This window comes from Thalassophryne amazonica, chromosome 18 (assembly GCF_902500255.1).
Source record: "Thalassophryne amazonica chromosome 18, fThaAma1.1, whole genome shotgun sequence".
Classification (NCBI taxonomy): domain Eukaryota; kingdom Metazoa; phylum Chordata; class Actinopteri; order Batrachoidiformes; family Batrachoididae; genus Thalassophryne; species Thalassophryne amazonica.
This window is the reverse complement of record NC_047120.1, coordinates 71089758-71107805: the sequence shown is the minus strand read 5'-3', so window position 1 is coordinate 71107805 and position 18048 is coordinate 71089758. Positions and strand designations below refer to the sequence as shown.

Below are 18048 nucleotides of genomic sequence, written 5' to 3'. Positions count from 1 at the left end.
ACTCGGTCCACTGATGTTCAAGCTTCGCTATCCATTCGTGGAAGAAAGTTGCATCTTGAACCTCCAGATAGTTTTGGTTCTGGGTGGCACCAAGAGGAACATTTTTGAAGTACCCTCATTGTCGAGCATGTTGGATGAACCTCAACATGGACAGGTCTGTTTCTGATGCATCACCTGAACATAACAACTCTAAATTTATTCAGATTGGATCATAACCCATATATATATATATATATATATATGGCATTTCTTGACACCAGATGAATATAATGAGATCTAAGACTCCACAAATGTTTCACACTGCTGGTCTGTAAAATAAGTCATGAAGTTACTTTTGAAAATGCTAGCATGAGGGCGGAGATGCAGAGATCAGGACCCTTCAACCCTTCTGTCCCTCTCGGTGTCCAACTATCCTTATTTGTTTTTTCAAACCAAAGAGAGAGGAGGCTCAACACGCTACATCAGTGATGGAGGTGAAGGAAGGCATTCCTGTGCTTCGAGATCTCTAGCTCTTGCGTTCTTTCCCAACAACTGCACAGGTTTGTTGGAGAACGACTCACAGCCACTTCCTCTTTGTTTGACGACCCGTTGATGAGGTGCATTTACGTCATACTAAGTGCGTGCTGTTTGAGAAATTGCCTGGCGCTCGGTGAAGCCAATAGCCCTCAAGCGTGGCAGAACGCCGGTCCGAGTTGGCTGCAAGTATCCCTGATCTCACTGAAGCATCTTCATCACTAGTTGCAGTTTAGCCAAAACATGTCTTACTGGTTTTCTCCCCCAAACTCTCCCTCATCCTCCGAGCTCTCGTTCAGCCGTGCACACGCTCACTATCTTGAAGACTTAACAAGACTTCATTTGATTTTGATAGACTTATAGATAATCTAGATTCAAGATGGTTCACCACTTATCCAAGTGTCTTTTTTTAAAGAAGAAGCAGAAGAACATGTTAGTTGATTTTGAGTAGACTTGTCGAAGGTCTAGATATGGAGATTTTCTAGATTCAAGATGGTTACCAGTTATGCAACTGCCTTTTTTGAAGAAGACAATGAAGATGAAGAAGACAAAGAAGATGAACATGAAGTTAAAGAACAAGTCGTCATTGATGAAGAAGTCATCACTTGGACGACTCACAAAATATGTTGAAGGCTAAGAAAGACTTCAGATATCTTGATAATCTAGAACAGTGGTTCTCAACAGCCTAGTCTCACGGGTTTCTTTTCGTGCTCTCATCACGAAATGATTAAAATTTTCGTAACTAGGTGTTTTAAAGTCACTATTACTAACCCTACTCCTACCTCCAACCCTAACCATACCCCCCTCTTCACTTTTAATTTCATGCAGCCATCACGGAATGAATTCGTGCTGCCATGATGAAAATGAGGTGCTTTTTGTGACAAAATCACAAACCAATAGTTTAATGTATATTTCGTGCTGCTGAATCACAACTTACCGTGAGACTGGGTTGTTCTCAACCTGGTCCTCAGGTACGACCTAACCTACAGCTGCCAGCTGATTACTTTTTTAGTGTGCAGCCAATCAAGTATTACCAGACACCTGAATGAACTCATCAGCTTGTGGCAGAGCAGGAAGAGATGGAAAATGTGTAGGTTAGGTCGTACCTGAGGACCAGATTGAGAACCACTGATCAAGACTCAAGATTTTTTTTACTTTTATCAAAGTCCCTTTTTTTAAGTAAGTCACTTGCTTGAGCAGCAAAGACTAAATGAGAAGCTGACTTGATTGAAAGTAAACTTTGAGATATTATAGATGTCTGGATTTTCCAGATTCATGGTAGAACTTTATGTTCTTTTTTTTTCTGAAGTCAGTTTGGATGAGTAATACACTTTGAAATATTCTAGGTAATCATATAGAAATTTCTTCAAAGTTTTCCAAAGTATGTTGGAGCGGGACAGTCCAGAACTTGTAGTGGGACCAGGAACGTTGTGTGAAACCAGAACAGTTTTTTAGCAGCATCATTAGAGGAAGAAGAGCAGAGAAGCAGAGACTCTGCTGCTGAGGCGGCTGGTTGTCTGTCTGTGTTTGTCTTCTCGTGCACCTGCACACGATAAGTAGAACAGAGTAAAAATAATGTCTGCTCACCAAAAGATGATAGAAGACCTTGTAAATAGGAACTCCCTTTGAATTAACCAAACCCTCGCATCCCGTAAGGGTTTTTCCTGCCTGCCCCGATTTGAAGACACAAGGCCGGACTTAACCAGAGACGCTGAAAACCTCCTTTATCATTGTCTGTTAGCCTCATTTACTTAAAAAAAAAAAAAAAAGGGGGGGGGGGGGGAACTACTAGATGGTGGTGCAGAAACATGAGGTGAGTGATCCAACATGTCAACCTCTTCTAGCAAATTTCTTTGAAAAGCCACTGCACAAGTCAGAATATTTTCCCTTTGTGGGACGCACAGGCAGCGGCCAAACCCAACACTCGCTGCCCCACGGTTCAGCCCGCGGCACCGAAACTGCATCGACCCCCGAGTGTATCAATAATTACCAACAGGCACAAAATGAACTCTCGGCAAATGTCACCCTAAAAACAGACGGACAATAATGAACTTGAAGGAACTCAATGGACTGAAAAACTCTTTACAGCAATAACTCATCATACAACCCTGCAGATTCTACATTAGAGTTGATTTACTTTTGTTTGTTTTCTGGTTATTAATTAATCTTCGTAATGTGCAGCAATGCAACTAACAGTTGATCGCAGAATCATTTATTAAAGCTAAATCTTATTTTTTAAATAAGTAAAGTAGCTGTAGGAAGTGTGCACATGAAGGTGTCACATTGTGACTGATTAGCTCACAGATTATTTTGTAATTATATAATTTAATCATATTGATGGTCTCCTCATTTACAGACACACACAAAAAAAAACTAATGTGAGGAAATTTTATTCATCCTGGAGCATCATGCAAGGAAACAACTTGTACTTTAGCTGAGGGAAGAAGAAAACACAGCCGACGACAAAGTAAAAACCCGAGACGACAACTGATACGTCCTTCTCTGATGCAAGGCATGCTGGGAAGCATTTAGAGAAATAAATGAGTATTTATTAAAAATATCATGTCTGAGCGCGCAGTGCAAAGCTGAAACATACTTTCCATGGACAAGGTGTCAGATGTCACCAAGTGAGCAGAGTGAAGAGCAGATTTTGGACTTGAATCATCAGAGACGTTTCTATTTGAGCTGCTCAAACGTTCAAAATCACCATTTAATCAGATCAGCCTGTTTCTTCGCCTCGATGGCTTTATTCTGCCGTCAGTGTGCTGAGATTCCTCTAATATAAGTGAACCACTTGGAATTCTCCATGAATGTGTGCACACACTCAGGGGAATTGCTCAACCCCAGCAAAGTTGCTGTCACAGCGCCACCTCTAGGTTAACAGAGCAAAGAGTACTGGAGGGAATTTTATCAGGTGCACGTCTTGTCTCCCAGTCCCATGACCTCCTTCACTGATGGAGTGAGTAGGTGACAGAGAGCGTCCTCTCTCTTCCTCCGTCTGATTTCCTGCTCATCCATCCATCCATGTAAAAAACAAGAGGGACAACGTGATGGATGTGTGAGGAAAACGTTCCTGCTGTTTTGTTCTTTCTGGAAGGAGGGAAGCGAAAGAGATGAGGAGCGTTGACGACAAGAACAACACTTATTCCAGGCTGGAAACAAGTCCTCTGAGCTCCTCCCCTCTATTCAAGTCTATCCCAGAATTTAAGGGGGTTTAACTCCCAGTGGAGCCAATTCCCATGTTTGGTGTAAATTTGTTAATTACTAACATTTTTTTTATTTAATTTTCTGCAGTGCTACCCTGAAATTTTATGATATGGAATAGTATCAGCTATTTTTTTAAAACCAAATTTTGAAAGAGTGCCAAAACAAAATGCTCTTGGTGGAAGAAAAGGTAGAGCTGACTGGACCTACAGAAACGTCCTCACCAGGAGTAATTCTGTTTCTCTCCATCACACGAACTCAGCAAACAGTGAATTTAAGTGTTTTTTGGTGACAGGAGATGAGCCTGAGCTGGTCATAATCACCCTGAGAGACCGTCCAGAGTCTCTGTCCTTTCTCTGAGCTGCCCTCCTTCTTATTCTGTCGTTCCACCTTTGTGGCTAAACTCCATTCACATGTACAGGAAGGTGCTCGGCGTCTCTTCGGGGGATACGTAGCAACACTTTTGCTCTGCTCTTCAACACAACAGATCTATTGTGTTCTATATGCTAGTTCCTGTCTCACTGTTTGTCCACCGCCCACCCCCCATCCTCCTCTGCACCCCAAACCCTCCACCCGACCCCCACGCTACTCCCCACTTCTAACAGAAGCTCAGAATAAGCCGTACTACTCCGATTACTCCCCCACCCGCCTGATCATACACAAGATGTGCACCAGCCACTACCTAGACCTGTTCATCACCATCGTCATCGGGCTCAACGTCATCACCATGTCCATGGAGCACTACCAGCAGCCCAAGGTCAGATGATGGGCAGCAACCACACCTTCGTCCATATCTGAGACAGACTCTTAAAACAATGTCACTACTATTTGATCATTACAGCCAGATCATGAACACTGACGTAATGGATATGAGGCATTTTCTTAACATTGTAAAGTCACAAATGATCTCTGTTGCACCAGTTGGGCAGCACATCCTTGGTTACAATATATTTTAGGGTCAGATCATCTGAGCATTAAATGTTATTGCTGTTTCAGAGGCTTTTTCACTCTGCCAGCATAAAATTCATGAGAAAATACAATGTCTTTGAAATGTTTTAGATTATTTTAGTGCAATAATACGAATAATCTGAGGAAAAACCAACATGTGGCCTAGAATGTAGTTTATTAAAGACCTAAATGATCCCTGTAACATTGGACTGGAAAATTTATGTTTTCTATTACATTAATCTTCTGAGAACAGCAAGTTTATAGAATGAGTGGACGTCAGATGGTATTAAAGTTCTGACACAATAATTAAAATAACTGTTAATCTGCTTCTGATTAACACTGGTACTCACTCTGAAAGGAATGAGCAGAATAAATAATAAAGAAATTAAAACACAATAAAAACTTTAAAAGGAAGGCCAGAAAGCTTAAAATATATATTTTTTAAAAGTCAATACAGAGTTGATTTATAAGACAAAAACACATTAGATTAAATAGAAATAGTTCTTCAGAAACAGTGAAGCTTCAGGTTTACTTCTGACAAATGTTTCAGGCCAACTTATTTTGGAAATGTTTCACTGGTTATCAGTGTGCCTGATTGTTGACCTATGTAACCAGGTAAGACATGGATGGCTGGGTGAAGTCGGGGCCCGTTGACAGGTATAAGACCATCACATGGGATCATAGGACAGAACGGAGAAGGGCAGAGGTTCTGAGTACAGGGTACTGGGTCAGGAGTGCAACTGGCACCACTTTGGTGCATTTCAGACAAACTGTAGTGTGTTTACGATTTTGGATCCACCACACTACAGAACAGCCTTGGGTCCTGGGTGGAAACCACCGGGGCAGAAAACCAGTCTGTAAAACCTAGGGATGTGAATCAAGAATGATCCCGCTCCATATTTTTCCATCCTTGGGAATTGTTTACCTCAGACATTATCAGTTCCTCTTATCAATGATTTTCTGGCAGTTCTGAAAACCGTTGCATTGACACTGCAAATCTGTGTAGATCTACGGTTTTTCTACACTCAGAACTGATCAGGAATCAATCAAGGAGCTGATAAAGAATCAGATCAATAATGGAATCAGTAATCAGGTATCAGGTTTACGCCAGATGCCCTTCCTGACTGCAAGTACAGGGGACGCTGGCAAATTAAAACTCTTGGTCAGAGTAAAATTTGATGCAGAAGACGCGTCACAAATGAGACTGGATCCTGAGTTCAAAAATCACTCAGGGCCCTTGGGTGAGGTCCTTAATCATCTAGCAGCTCCCAGTGTGTAGTGAACACCTTGCATGGCAGCACCCGGACATCGGTGTGAATGTGAGGCATCATTGTAAAGTGCTTTGAGCTTCTGATGCAGGTGGGAAAGTGCTTCATAAATGCAGTCCGTGTAGCATTAGCTGATGGTTGGCCACCAGAGAAGATGCAGCGAATTCTTTTCTGCTCACATTTCTCTCTGCTAAAGGTCAGCTTGTACATGCAGATGTCGGCCGTGAATTCTCCCACAGGCAAAAAATGGACACTTTGATCCTAATGGCCTTTTCCAAAAGCAGAGGGGGCGTCTGACTGGTCTATTAATGGAAATGGCTAATTCCGGAGAAGTGACTTTACAAGACTTTACAATGTTAACCTTTTGGTATTTTATGCAAAAAAAAAAGTTAAATATTTCCACTCAGATGATTTCAAACGTCCTTTTAGAAAAGTTAAGAAAAATGAGAGGATGTTTGCTGATTTCATTGTTTGGTGTGACTTTGACACGTTTCTGTTAAATACTGTGGTGCAGTATGTCTTCCTCAGTGTCTGATGTTTGTTACCTTCAGGAGTTGGACGAGGCGTTGAAGATCTGTAACTACATCTTCACCCTCATCTTCGTTCTGGAATCTGTCTTCAAACTGGTGGCTTTTGGCTTCCGGCGCTTCTTCAAGGACAAGTCAGTATTTATTTAATTTATTTAATCAATCCTCGCGCCGCGCAGGGTAAAGTAACGATCTGCCTGAATAAACACTCTCCTTCCAGTTTAGGATTTTGACATTTTTACAGCTGGTTGGTTAACGGTGCTGTTCTTTAACCTCTGAGTCATGGAAAATGTGAGGCAGAGTTGGGAGAAGCTGAAATGAGCTTTTTCTAAAGGTGATCCAGTGGATGGTTCTCAGCGAGGCCTGTACGAATACAAACGGCCTCATTAAACGCCCATAAAACACGTTGCCTCACATGATTTCATAGCTTTGAAATCCCTGGCTTCCAACTGAAAACCACATGATTGTGCACAATTGCAAGGACACACACACACACACACCAGCAGAGCCAACATGTTTTTGAGTTGACCAATGAGGGCTCCATGAGATCGAGTCTGTTTTCCAGAATCAGCCATTATTGTGTTTCACTTTGGCAGTTGTGCAACTTCATGAGACGTCAGCAAATATGGAAGCAGACAAACACCCGCGTGAGATGAGATGAGACCAGTAACCCCCCCCACCACCCCACCACAGACTGACATTAAAACGTCTGTGAATTAAAGTGTTCATCACTTACCTTCAGTCGTCATGTCAAAGCAGGGATGCGACGGATAAATGCATAAATTGACAGAAGAAGAGAGAAAAACCTGCCTATGAATGAGAACTAACGCCTCCTGACACAACGATGTTTGTTGACTTTTTCCACATTAATTTTGTTCTGAACATTTTGTTCATATTTATTGCACAGAGGCTGGAAAAGCAGAACTGGTGTTGATGCTTTGATCTCATGTGAGATATCTGGGAACGAACACACGTGCTGATCCGCGATTTGACTGCAGCCTTTATGGTTATGATTTCGCTGAATTCTACCATCAGTGATTGATAATCTGCTTTACAGGTGTCAGATCAGTTGACACTGCAGAGCGCTGTCATCTAGAGGATTATCTTCTGCAGGAATTTGCACTTATATGCAAGTAATCCCCCCCACTGTGAATGACGCGGTTTTTGGCAGACGTCTGTGATCTCTGAACCATTAAAGTGAAACATCATCTAAAGTGTTGGATGTCCAACATGCCTGCCTATGAAGGCTGTAAAATGTTCACATGGAGCTGCAGCTTGAATTAATCAGTTCCACTGGAGGTCAGTTGTGTTTTTGACAACCAAAAACAAACCAAAATATTCTGATTCCTGCAGGTCTCTAACCTGAATGCTGGACTATATATTGTTGCAACATTTCTGCCTTTGCATGTTCTGTAAATCTTGTGGTTTGATTTTATTATCTTGTTGGTATGATCACAGTATATTGGGTCACCCCTCTGAGTTTGGTCTACTTGAGGTTTCTCCCTATAATCAAATTGCGTGTGTGGTTTCTCATGGGGTGGGTAGGGTTGAGACCTTAGACCCCGTTCAGACTGGGGTCGGTAATCCGGATTCATCCCTTTTTTTCAAATCTGACTCACCTCAACACACACGTCCAAACTCAGTCGGGCTCGAGCTGAACTCTTTGCAGACTCACCAAAACTCCACAGCATGTCGGCACCATACAAGAATGTGAAAGCATCAAAAAACTATCGTGATTATTGTGAAGTCACTTTTACCACGATTCAGTTTAGTTACCGTGAACACAAACGCCACTTAAACCGGACCTTTGGACTTCAGAGAAGTCGTTTCAAGTCATTAGTCTTTAAGGTCCAAATGGTTCATATAAAGTCTAAAGTCTGGTTTGAATATGTCAAGTCTCTCTGGAGCTGAAGTCATGTGACCAGAATCGACACATTGGGTGCTGAAGCAGATCTTTCTTCATGGAGATGAGGGGGCGGGGATGATTTTGGCGATGCTGATGTGGGTTGGGTCTCTGACTGATGAGTCTCTGTGTAGGTGGAACCAGCTGGATCTGGCCATCGTGCTGCTGTCCATCATGGGAATCACGCTCGAGGAGATTGAGGTCAATGCTTCGCTGCCCATCAACCCCACCATTATTCGCATTATGAGAGTGCTGAGGATCGCACGAGGTATGATCCCGCCCCAACACGCTCCGGCCTCGTTTACGGCATTGTGTGCTTTAATGCGCCTCATAAAACAGCCACGTTGCCGGGACTCCCGTCTTTATCTTGTTTGCATGGCAGGTCGCAGCAGGGTTTGGGCAGTGTGCGAACCAAGCAGATGGCACGGCGAAGCAGTTAGCTAAGAAATGCAGCACTGAGAGGGAGGAAAGAGCGGGGGGGGCAAGTCAACATATTATGACAGCAAGTGAATTAAGCTGCAAGAAATCGAGAGTGGATACGCAGGGAATACATAATAAATGAGAGGGAGAGAACAGATGGAAGAGGAAAAACCAGGAAGCTGGAATGATGAACAACCTCTGACCTGAAAATAGATTCTTGGAAAGATGGATGGAAGTCAGAAAAAAGGCAGCTGCTGTCAGCGTTAAAGCTGAGATGAAGTAAATGAAGAGCCAAAGAGAGGTAAAGTCAAATATCCTCAGGGATTAGAGTTCGGAAGCTGCTTGTACGTCGGATGGCGGATTACTCCAAATAATTTGATGAAAGGCTATGGAGGAGGAAAGGCTATGGTGGAGAGCTGCTTCCGCCTCAGGAGGCGGAAGCAGCTCTCCACCAGCACTGTTTACGGTGCAGGTGGGGAGCTGTTGACCCTGACTGGGGATGTTGTCGGGCGGTGGAAGGAGTACTTCGAGGATCTCCTCAATCCCATCGTCACGTCTTCTGAAGAGGAAGCCAAGACTGGGGACTCAGAGGCGGCCTCATCCATTACCCAGGCCGAAGTTACCGAGGTGGTTAGAAAGCTCCTCTGTGGCAAGGCTCCTGGGGTGGATGAAATCCGTCCTGAGTACTTTAAGTCTCTGGATGTTGTGGGACTGTCTTGGCTGACACGCCTCTGCAACATCGCATGGCGATCGGGGACAGTGTCTCTGGATTGGCAGACCGGGGTGGTGGTCCCTCTGTTTAAGAAGGGGGAACAGAGGGTGTGTTCCAACTATAGGGGGATCACACTCCTCAGCCTCCCCGGGAAGGTCTATTCCAGAGTACTGGAGAGGAGAATTCGACCGATGGTCGAACCTCGGATTCAGGAGGAGCAGTGTGGTTTTCATCCTGGTCGCGGCACACTGGACCAGCTCTACACGCTCCATCGGGTGCTCGAGGGCTTATGAGAGTTCGCCCAACCAGTCCACATGTATTTGTGGATCTGGAGAAAGCGTTCGATGTCCCTGTGGGGAGTGCTCCGGGAGTACGGGGTCCGGGGTCCTTTGCTAAGGGCTATCCGGTCCCTGTACGACCACAGCAGGAGCTTGGTTCGCATTGACGGTAGTAAGTCAAACCTGTTTCCAGTGCACGTTGGCCTCCGCCAGGGCTGCCCTTTGTCACCGGTTCTGTTCATTATTTTTATGGACAGAATTTCTGAATTCAGAATTCAGAATCTTTTCCGGATGCCCCCTGGACGCCTCGCTGGAGAGGTGTTCCGGGCATGTCCCATTGGGAGGAGGCCCCGGGGAAGACCCAGGACATGCTGGAGGGACTACATCTCTCGGCTGGCTTGGGAACGCCTTGGGGTTCCCCCGGAGGAGCTGGAGGAGGTCTGTGTGGCTCGGGAGGTCTGGGCGGCTTTGCTTGAGCTGCTGCCCCCGCGACCCGACTCCGGATAAAGCGGAAGAAAATGGATGGATGGATGGATGGAATTTGATGAAATGTTCAAGAATAAGAAGAAGCTGCCAAACGTTGGTGCTGATCATGAGCTGGATTTTGAGTTGGGTTCTTTGTTTTAAACAAACTTTAACAGAGAAAGTTGGGGCTTTTTTTTTTACCTTTTTTTAGAACCTGATACACATCCAAAGACCGACAAACACATATTAAATATTCATCCATAAACACGAACGGTGACCCATGTGAGTAACAAATCAACTCATAATGGAGTCGGCGTGCCGCTGAGCGAGCGGTAACTAACTCTGTAAGTAACTCCCTGAAAACTCATATTCAGCTCTGGAATTTGGAGTTCCTGTAGAGACAGACGAGGACCAGTTGGTGTCTTTTATATGTGTCTGGGCCAGTAGTGGGCACAGCTAACCAAAACGTTAGCTTCGATAACTGGTAATCAGCTAACTCAAAAGTTATCTTTTATAACACTAAACCGATAAACTGCCTACAAACTTATCTGAAGCTACTGCTAACCGATAACTTTCAATTTTGCTTCCCATCCGCTCTCAGCTACTAACAAGCCAATTTTGAGTTTAAACACTACCAAAGCTTCTAGTAGAACCTACAGCGATCATAAACCCAAACACAGCCAATGAGCAGTGCTTCTGTCTTTGGGCACACTGCCCCCTGCTGTAGGGAAGTGTCAATTACCCTGACAGGATACAGTGGTCCAACACAAGTGAATCAACGTGTTGGTGTTTACAAATAAATGTGCTTTTGTAAAATGTAATTGTTTTCATTTGTATAAAAAAAAGAAAGAAATTTTCAAGATCTTGCTAGACAGTGTCTAAGCACACGCGTGATGACATCACAGCTCTATCCGGTTAAGGAGACAAGGTTTATTTCAATAACACGAACTGTCAAAAAACGTTCTCGTATGTTTGGAGTTGTGTGACGATAGGAATCGCCTTTTGAATGCTTGAATAACGATATCAGTCGCACAAAGAAATCAAATAATAGTGAAAACATGTTCATTGCACCCAGAATGTTGATATTTTGGTCGTTGACCTTTGCGGTGCGTTGTCATAATAACGCATCAATCAGTTGCTCCGTGCGTTGTCATAACATCCAATCGGTTAGGTGCTCCGTGCGGTATCCCAACGGATCAATCAGTCGCTCCGTGAGGCGTCGTAACATGCAATCGGTTAGGGGCTCCGTGCGGTGTCACAACGGATCAATCAGTCGCTCCGTGAGGCGTCGTAACATGCAATCGGTTAGGGGCTCCGTGCGGTGTCACAACGGATCAATCAGTCGCTCCGTGCGTTGTAACATCAAGCCTGGTTCACATGGCAAGATAATTAGGCTGATATCAGACCCGATCTTCTCCTTCCGACAATCTTAAGGACGCCCCGACAATCGTGATGACGGTAAATATAATCTTATCAGATATTTCTGCCCTATGTGGTGTGTTAAGAAGGACGTGAGGAGTTAAATGTGAGATGCAGCCAATCAGAAAGCAAGGTGTTTGACCTGGGAATGTTCGTGTGTGAAATCTGTTTGTGTGTGTTGTTTTTACTGTGTAGCTGCCACACACTGTACAACTAAACCTGTCACATCTATTTTTTTTTTTTTTTTATCTCCACGTGTGGGGTCTCAGGTTTTGGAAACCTACAGATGATTTTAAAATCCTGCGGTCAACAGCACTGTGATATAACCGGTCGCCAGTAGATGGCAGTGTTCTATGCATTTTGATGCCGGTTATATCACACGGCCTGAATAACAATTTAACAGACTCTTCAGCTTTGCAAATGCTTTTTTTTATACAAATGACAAAAATGACATATTTTACAAAAGCACATTTATTTGTAAACACCAACACACATTACATTGATTCACTTGTTAGTTTTTACATAGAATGAATTAGTCAACGAATCAGTATGAGCAGAGGCTTAGTTTACCCATAATCCTTTTGGGCACCTGTGTGTTAATGTTCAAATCTTCAGAATGAGTGCATTATTTTAAAATTAACAGATATGTGTTATATATCCACTTTGTACATTTTAAGAGTTTATATTAATGTAGTTATTCTATCCGGAATAATTTTATTTTTAAAGCAAAACCATAACTCAAACCTGCTTCCCATTTCAAGACCTCTGCCTCATCGCTGGACCACTGTATGGGGTAGAGGTGGGCGATACCAGGAATTTTGGTATTGATCCGATACCAAGTAAATACAGGCCCAGTATCGCTGATATTGATACTGATACTTTTTCATATTTAAGCTTCATAGATCCATAAGACCTAGGATAGAATTTCGCCAAACATTGTACGTGGCAACAAAATACTTTATCACAATCAACATTTTTGTTCAAAAAAATATCACTAAACACAACTTAACTAGAGCCAATTTCATCAAAATCACATACCCATACAGTATGATTTATTTCTCAGCTTGTACAAGGTCAAAAATGCAAAAGTTTGGATCAGCTAAAAGACAGGTCCTAGGGGATGTTCTTCTTCTTTGTCTTTCGGCTGTTCCCGTTAGGGGTCGCCACAGCAGATCAATCTTTTCCATCTCACCCTGTCCTCTGTATCTTCCTCTGTCACACCAACCACCTGCATGTCCTCTCTCAGCACATCCATGAACCTCCTCTTTGGTCTCCCTCTTCTCCTCCTGCCTGGTGGCTCCATCCTCAGCATCCTTCTCCCTATATACCCTCGGTCCCTCCTCTGCACATGTCCAAACCATCTCAATCTCGCCTCTCTGACTTGTCTCCAAACCGTCCCACCTGAGCTGTCCCTCTGATATGTTCATTCCTAATCTTGTCCATTCTTGTCACTCCCAAAGAGAATCTCAGCATCTTCAGCTCTGCCACCTCCAGCTCTGCCTCCTGTCTTTTTGTTAGTGCCACTGTCTCTAAACCATACAACATAGCTGGTCTCACTACTGTCTTGTAAACTTTCCCCTTCACTCTTGCTGATATTCTTCGGTCACAAATCACTCCTGCCACCTTTCTCCACGTACTCCATCCTGCCTGCACTCTCTTCTTCACCTCTCTACCACAATATTTAAACTCATCTACTTTCACCACTTCTACTCCTTGTAACTGCACTATTCCACTGGGCTCCCTCTCATTCACACACATGTACTCAGTCTTGCTTCTACTGACTTTCATTCCCCTTCTCTCCAAAGCATATCTCCACTTGGCCTCTACTGGTGGTTGGCTCTCACTGCGGTATTGTATCACTTCCTGTTCCGGAGCACAGCGGTGTTTTTCTGTATCTGTTAGCTGTTTAATCTGCGCAGTTAGATTGATCTAGTTATCTAGATTACGATTTGTTTCCCAGTGTAATCTTTACGTGCCTTAACTAAAGCACTCCTTCTGCTGAATCACCTCTAAATTATTTACACATTATTCACTTTGCGTGTTTTTAGGAATCCGCTAGCTTAGCGTAGCTACTAGCTCTTAGCCGATTTAGCATGGCGGCTTCTCCTCTCTCTCCCGCACTTTTCTGCTCTGGGTGTGAAATGTTTAGTTATTCCTCGGCCTCCTTTAGCAGTAATGGTACTTGTAATAAGTGTAGCTTATTCGTAGCTTTGGAGGCCAGGCTGGGCGAATTGGAGACTTGGCTCCGCACCGTGGAAAATTCTACAGCTAGCCAGGCCCCTGTAGTCGGTGCGGACCAAGGTAGCTTAGCCGCCGTTAGTTCCCCCCTGGCAGATCCCGAGCAGCCGGGAAAGCAGGCCGACTGGGTGACTGTGAGGAGGAAGCGTAGCCCTAAACAGAAGCCCCGTGTACACCGCCAACCCGTTCACATCTCTAACCGTTTTTCCCCACTCGATGACACACCCGCCGAGGATCAAACTCTGGTTATTGGCGACTCTGTTTTGAGAAATGTGAAGTTAGCGACACCAGCAACCATAGTCAATTGTCTTCCGGGGGCCAGAGCAGGCGACATTGAAGGAAATTTGAAACTGTTGGCCAGTTTTCTCTGGGCCCCTCCCCAATCGGACTGGGAGTGACATGTTTAGCCGCATGTTCTCCTTGAATTGCTGGCTGTCTGAGTGGTGTCCAAAAAATGAGGTGGGCTTCATAGATAATTGGCAAAGCTTCTGGGGAAAACCTGGTCTTGTTAGGAGAGACGGCATCCATCCCACTTTGGATGGAGCAGCTCTCATTTCTAGAAATCTGGCCAATTTTCTTAAATCCTCCAAACCGTGACTATCCAGGGTTGGGACCAGGAAGCAGAGTTGTAGTCTTACACACCTCTCTGCAGCTTCTCTCCCCCTGCCATCCCCTCATTACCCCATCCCCGTAGAGACGGTGCCTGCTCCCAGACTACCAATAACCAGCAAAAATCTATTTAAGCATAAAAATTCAAAAAGAAAAATAATATAGCACCTTCAACTGCACCACAGACTAAAACAGTTAAATGTGGTCTATTAAACATTAGGTCTCTCTCTTCTAAGTCCCTGTTGGTAAATGATATAATAATTGATCAACATATTGATTTATTCTGCCTAACAGAAACCTGGTTACAGCAGGATGAATATGTTAGTTTAAATGAGTCAACACCCCCGAGTCACACTAACTGTCAGAATGCTCGTAGCACGGGCCGGGGTGGAGGATTAGCAGCAATCTTCCATTCCAGCTTATTAATTAATCAAAACCCAGACAGAGCTTTAATTCATTTGAAAGCTTGTCTCTTAGTCTTGTCCATCCAAATTGGAAGTCCCAAAAACCAGTTTTATTTGTTATTATCTATCGTCCACCTGGTCGTTACTGTGAGTTTCTCTGTGAATTTTCAGACCTTTTGTCTGACTTAGTGCTTAGCTCAGATAAGATAATTATAGTGGGCGATTTTAACATCCACACAGATGCTGAGAATGACAGCCTCAACACTGCATTTAATCTATTATTAGACTCTATTGGCTTTGCTCAAAAAGTAAATGAGTCCACCCACCACTTTAATCATATCTTAGATCTTGTTCTGACTTATGGTATGGAAATAGAAGACTTAACAGTATTCCCTGAAAACTCCCTTCTGTCTGATCATTTCTTAATAACATTTACATTTACTCTGATGGACTACCCAGCAGTGGGGAATAAGTTTCATTACACTAGAAGTCTTTCAGAAAGCGCTGTAACTAGGTTTAAGGATATGATTCCTTCTTTATGTTCTCTAATGCCATATACCAACACAGTGCAGAGTAGCTACCTAAACTCTGTAAGGGAGATAGAGTATCTCGTCAATAGTTTTACATCCTCATTGAAGACAACTTTGGATGCTGTAGCTCCTCTGAAAAAGAGAGCTTTAAATCAGAAGTGTCTGACTCCGTGGTATAACTCACAAACTCGTAGCTTAAAGCAGATAACCCGTAAGTTGGAGAGGAAATGGCGTCTCACTAATTTAGAAGATCTTCACTTAGCCTGGAAAAAGAGTCTGTTGCTCTATAAAAAAAGCCCTCCGTAAAGCTAGGACATCTTTCTACTCATCACTAATTGAAGAAAATAAGAACAACCCCAGGTTTCTTTTCAGCACTGTAGCCAGGCTGACAAAGAGTCAGAGCTCTATTGAGCTGAGTATTCCATTAACTTTAACTAGTAATGACTTCATGACTTCTTTGCTAACAAAATTTTAACTATTAGAGAAAGAATTACTCATAACCATCCCAAAGACGTATCGTTATCTTTGGCTGCTTTCAGTGATGCCGGTATTTGGTTAGACTCTTTCTCTCCGATTGTTCTGTCTGAGTTATTCTCATTAGTTACTTCATCCAAACCATCAACATGTTTATTAGACCCCATTCCTACCAGGCTGCTCAAGGAAGCCCTACCATTATTTAATGCTTCGATCTTAAATATGATCAATCTATCTTTGTTAGTTGGCTATGTACCACAGGCTTTTAAGGTGGCAGTAATTAAACCATTACTTAAAAAGCCATCACTTGACCCAGCTATCTTAGCTAATTATAGGCCAATCTCCAACCTTCCTTTTCTCTCAAAAATTCTTGAAAGGGTAGTTGTAAAACAGCTAACTGATCATCTGCAGAGGAATGGTCTATTTGAAGAGTTTCAGTCAGGTTTTAGAATTCATCATAGTACAGAAACAGCATTAGTGAAGGTTACAAATGATCTTCTTATGGCCTCGGACAGTGGACTCATCTCTGTGCTTGTTCTGTTAGACCTCAGTGCTGCTTTTGATACTGTTGACCATAAAATTTTATTACAGAGATTAGAGCATGCCATAGGTATTAAAGGCACTGCGCTGCGGTGGTTTGAATCGTATTTGTCTAATAGATTACAATTTGTTCATGTAAATGGGGAATCTTCTTCACAGACTAAAGTTAATTATGGAGTTCCACAAGGTTCTGTGCTAGGACCAATTTTATTTACTTTATACATGCTTCCCTTAGGCAGTATTATTAGACGGTATTGCTTAAATTTTCATTGTTACGCAGATGATACCCAGCTTTATCTATCCATGAAGCCAGAGGACACACACCAATTAGCTAAACTGCAGGATTGTCTTACAGACATAAAGACATGGATGACCTCTAATTTCCTGCTTTTAAACTCAGATAAAACTGAAGTTATTGTACTTGGCCCCACAAATCTTAGAAACATGGTGTCTAACCAGATCCTTACTCTGGATGGCATTACCCTGACCTCTAGTAATACTGTGAGAAATCTTGGAGTCATTTTTGATCAGGATATGTCATTCAAAGCGCATATTAAACAAATATGTAGGACTGCTTTTTTGCATTTACGCAATATCTCTAAAATCAGAAAGGTCTTGTCTCAGAGTGATGCTGAAAAACTAATTCATGCATTTATTTCCTCTAGGCTGGACTATTGTAATTCATTATTATCAGGTTGTCCTAAAAGTTCCCTAAAAAGCCTTCAGTTAATTCAAAATGCTGCAGCTAGAGTACTGACGGGGACTAGAAGGAGAGAGCATATCTCACCCATATTGGCCTCTCTTCATTGGCTTCCTGTTAATTCTAGAATAGAATTAAAATTCTTCTTCTTACTTATAAGGTTTTGAATAATCAGGTCCCATCTTATCTTAGGGACCTCATAGTACCATATCACCCCAATAGAGCGCTTCGCTCTCAGACTGCAGGCTTACTTGTAGTTCCTAGGGTTTGTAAGAGTAGAATGGGAGGCAGAGCCTTCAGCTTTCAGGCTCCTCTCCTGTGGAACCAGCTCCCAATTCAGATCAGGGAGACAGACACCCTCTCTACTTTTAAGATTAGGCTTAAAACTTTCCTTTTTGCTAAAGCTTATAGTTAGGGCTGGATCAGGTGACCCTGAACCATCCCTTAGTTATGCTGCTATAGACGTAGACTGCTGGGGGGTTCCCATGATGCACTGTTTCTTTCTCTTTTTGCTCTGTATGCACCACTCTGCATTTAATCATTAGTGATCGATCTCTGCTCCCCTCCACAGCATGTCTTTTTCCTGGTTCTCTCCCTCAGCCCCAACCAGTCCCAGCAGAAGACTGCCCCTCCCTGAGCCTGGTTCTGCTGGAGGTTTCTTCCTGTTAAAAGGGAGTTTTTCCTTCCCACTGTAGCCAAGTGCTTGCTCACAGGGGGTCGTTTTGACCGTTGGGGTTTTACATAATTATTGTATGGCCTTGCCTTACAATATAAAGCGCCTTGGGGCAACTGTTTGTTGTGATTTGGCGCTATATAAAAAAATTGATTGATTGATTGATTGATTAAGGCTAAGCGTAAATTTGGTAAGATTGTAATTCACGTCGGCAGTAATGACA

The 18048-nt window shown here is 43.1% G+C and overlaps 1 protein-coding gene across 1 annotated transcript in view; it reads left to right on the top strand.

Moving 5' to 3' along the window:
- Window positions 1-18048, top strand: part of cacna1g (calcium channel, voltage-dependent, T type, alpha 1G subunit) — a 518682-nt gene that overhangs the window by 456683 nt on the left and 43951 nt on the right. Inside the window, 3 exon segments of the mRNA XM_034194509.1 lie at window positions 4323-4474; window positions 6485-6594; window positions 8498-8631. Coding sequence (XP_034050400.1) covers window positions 4323-4474; window positions 6485-6594; window positions 8498-8631 — 396 coding nt within the window.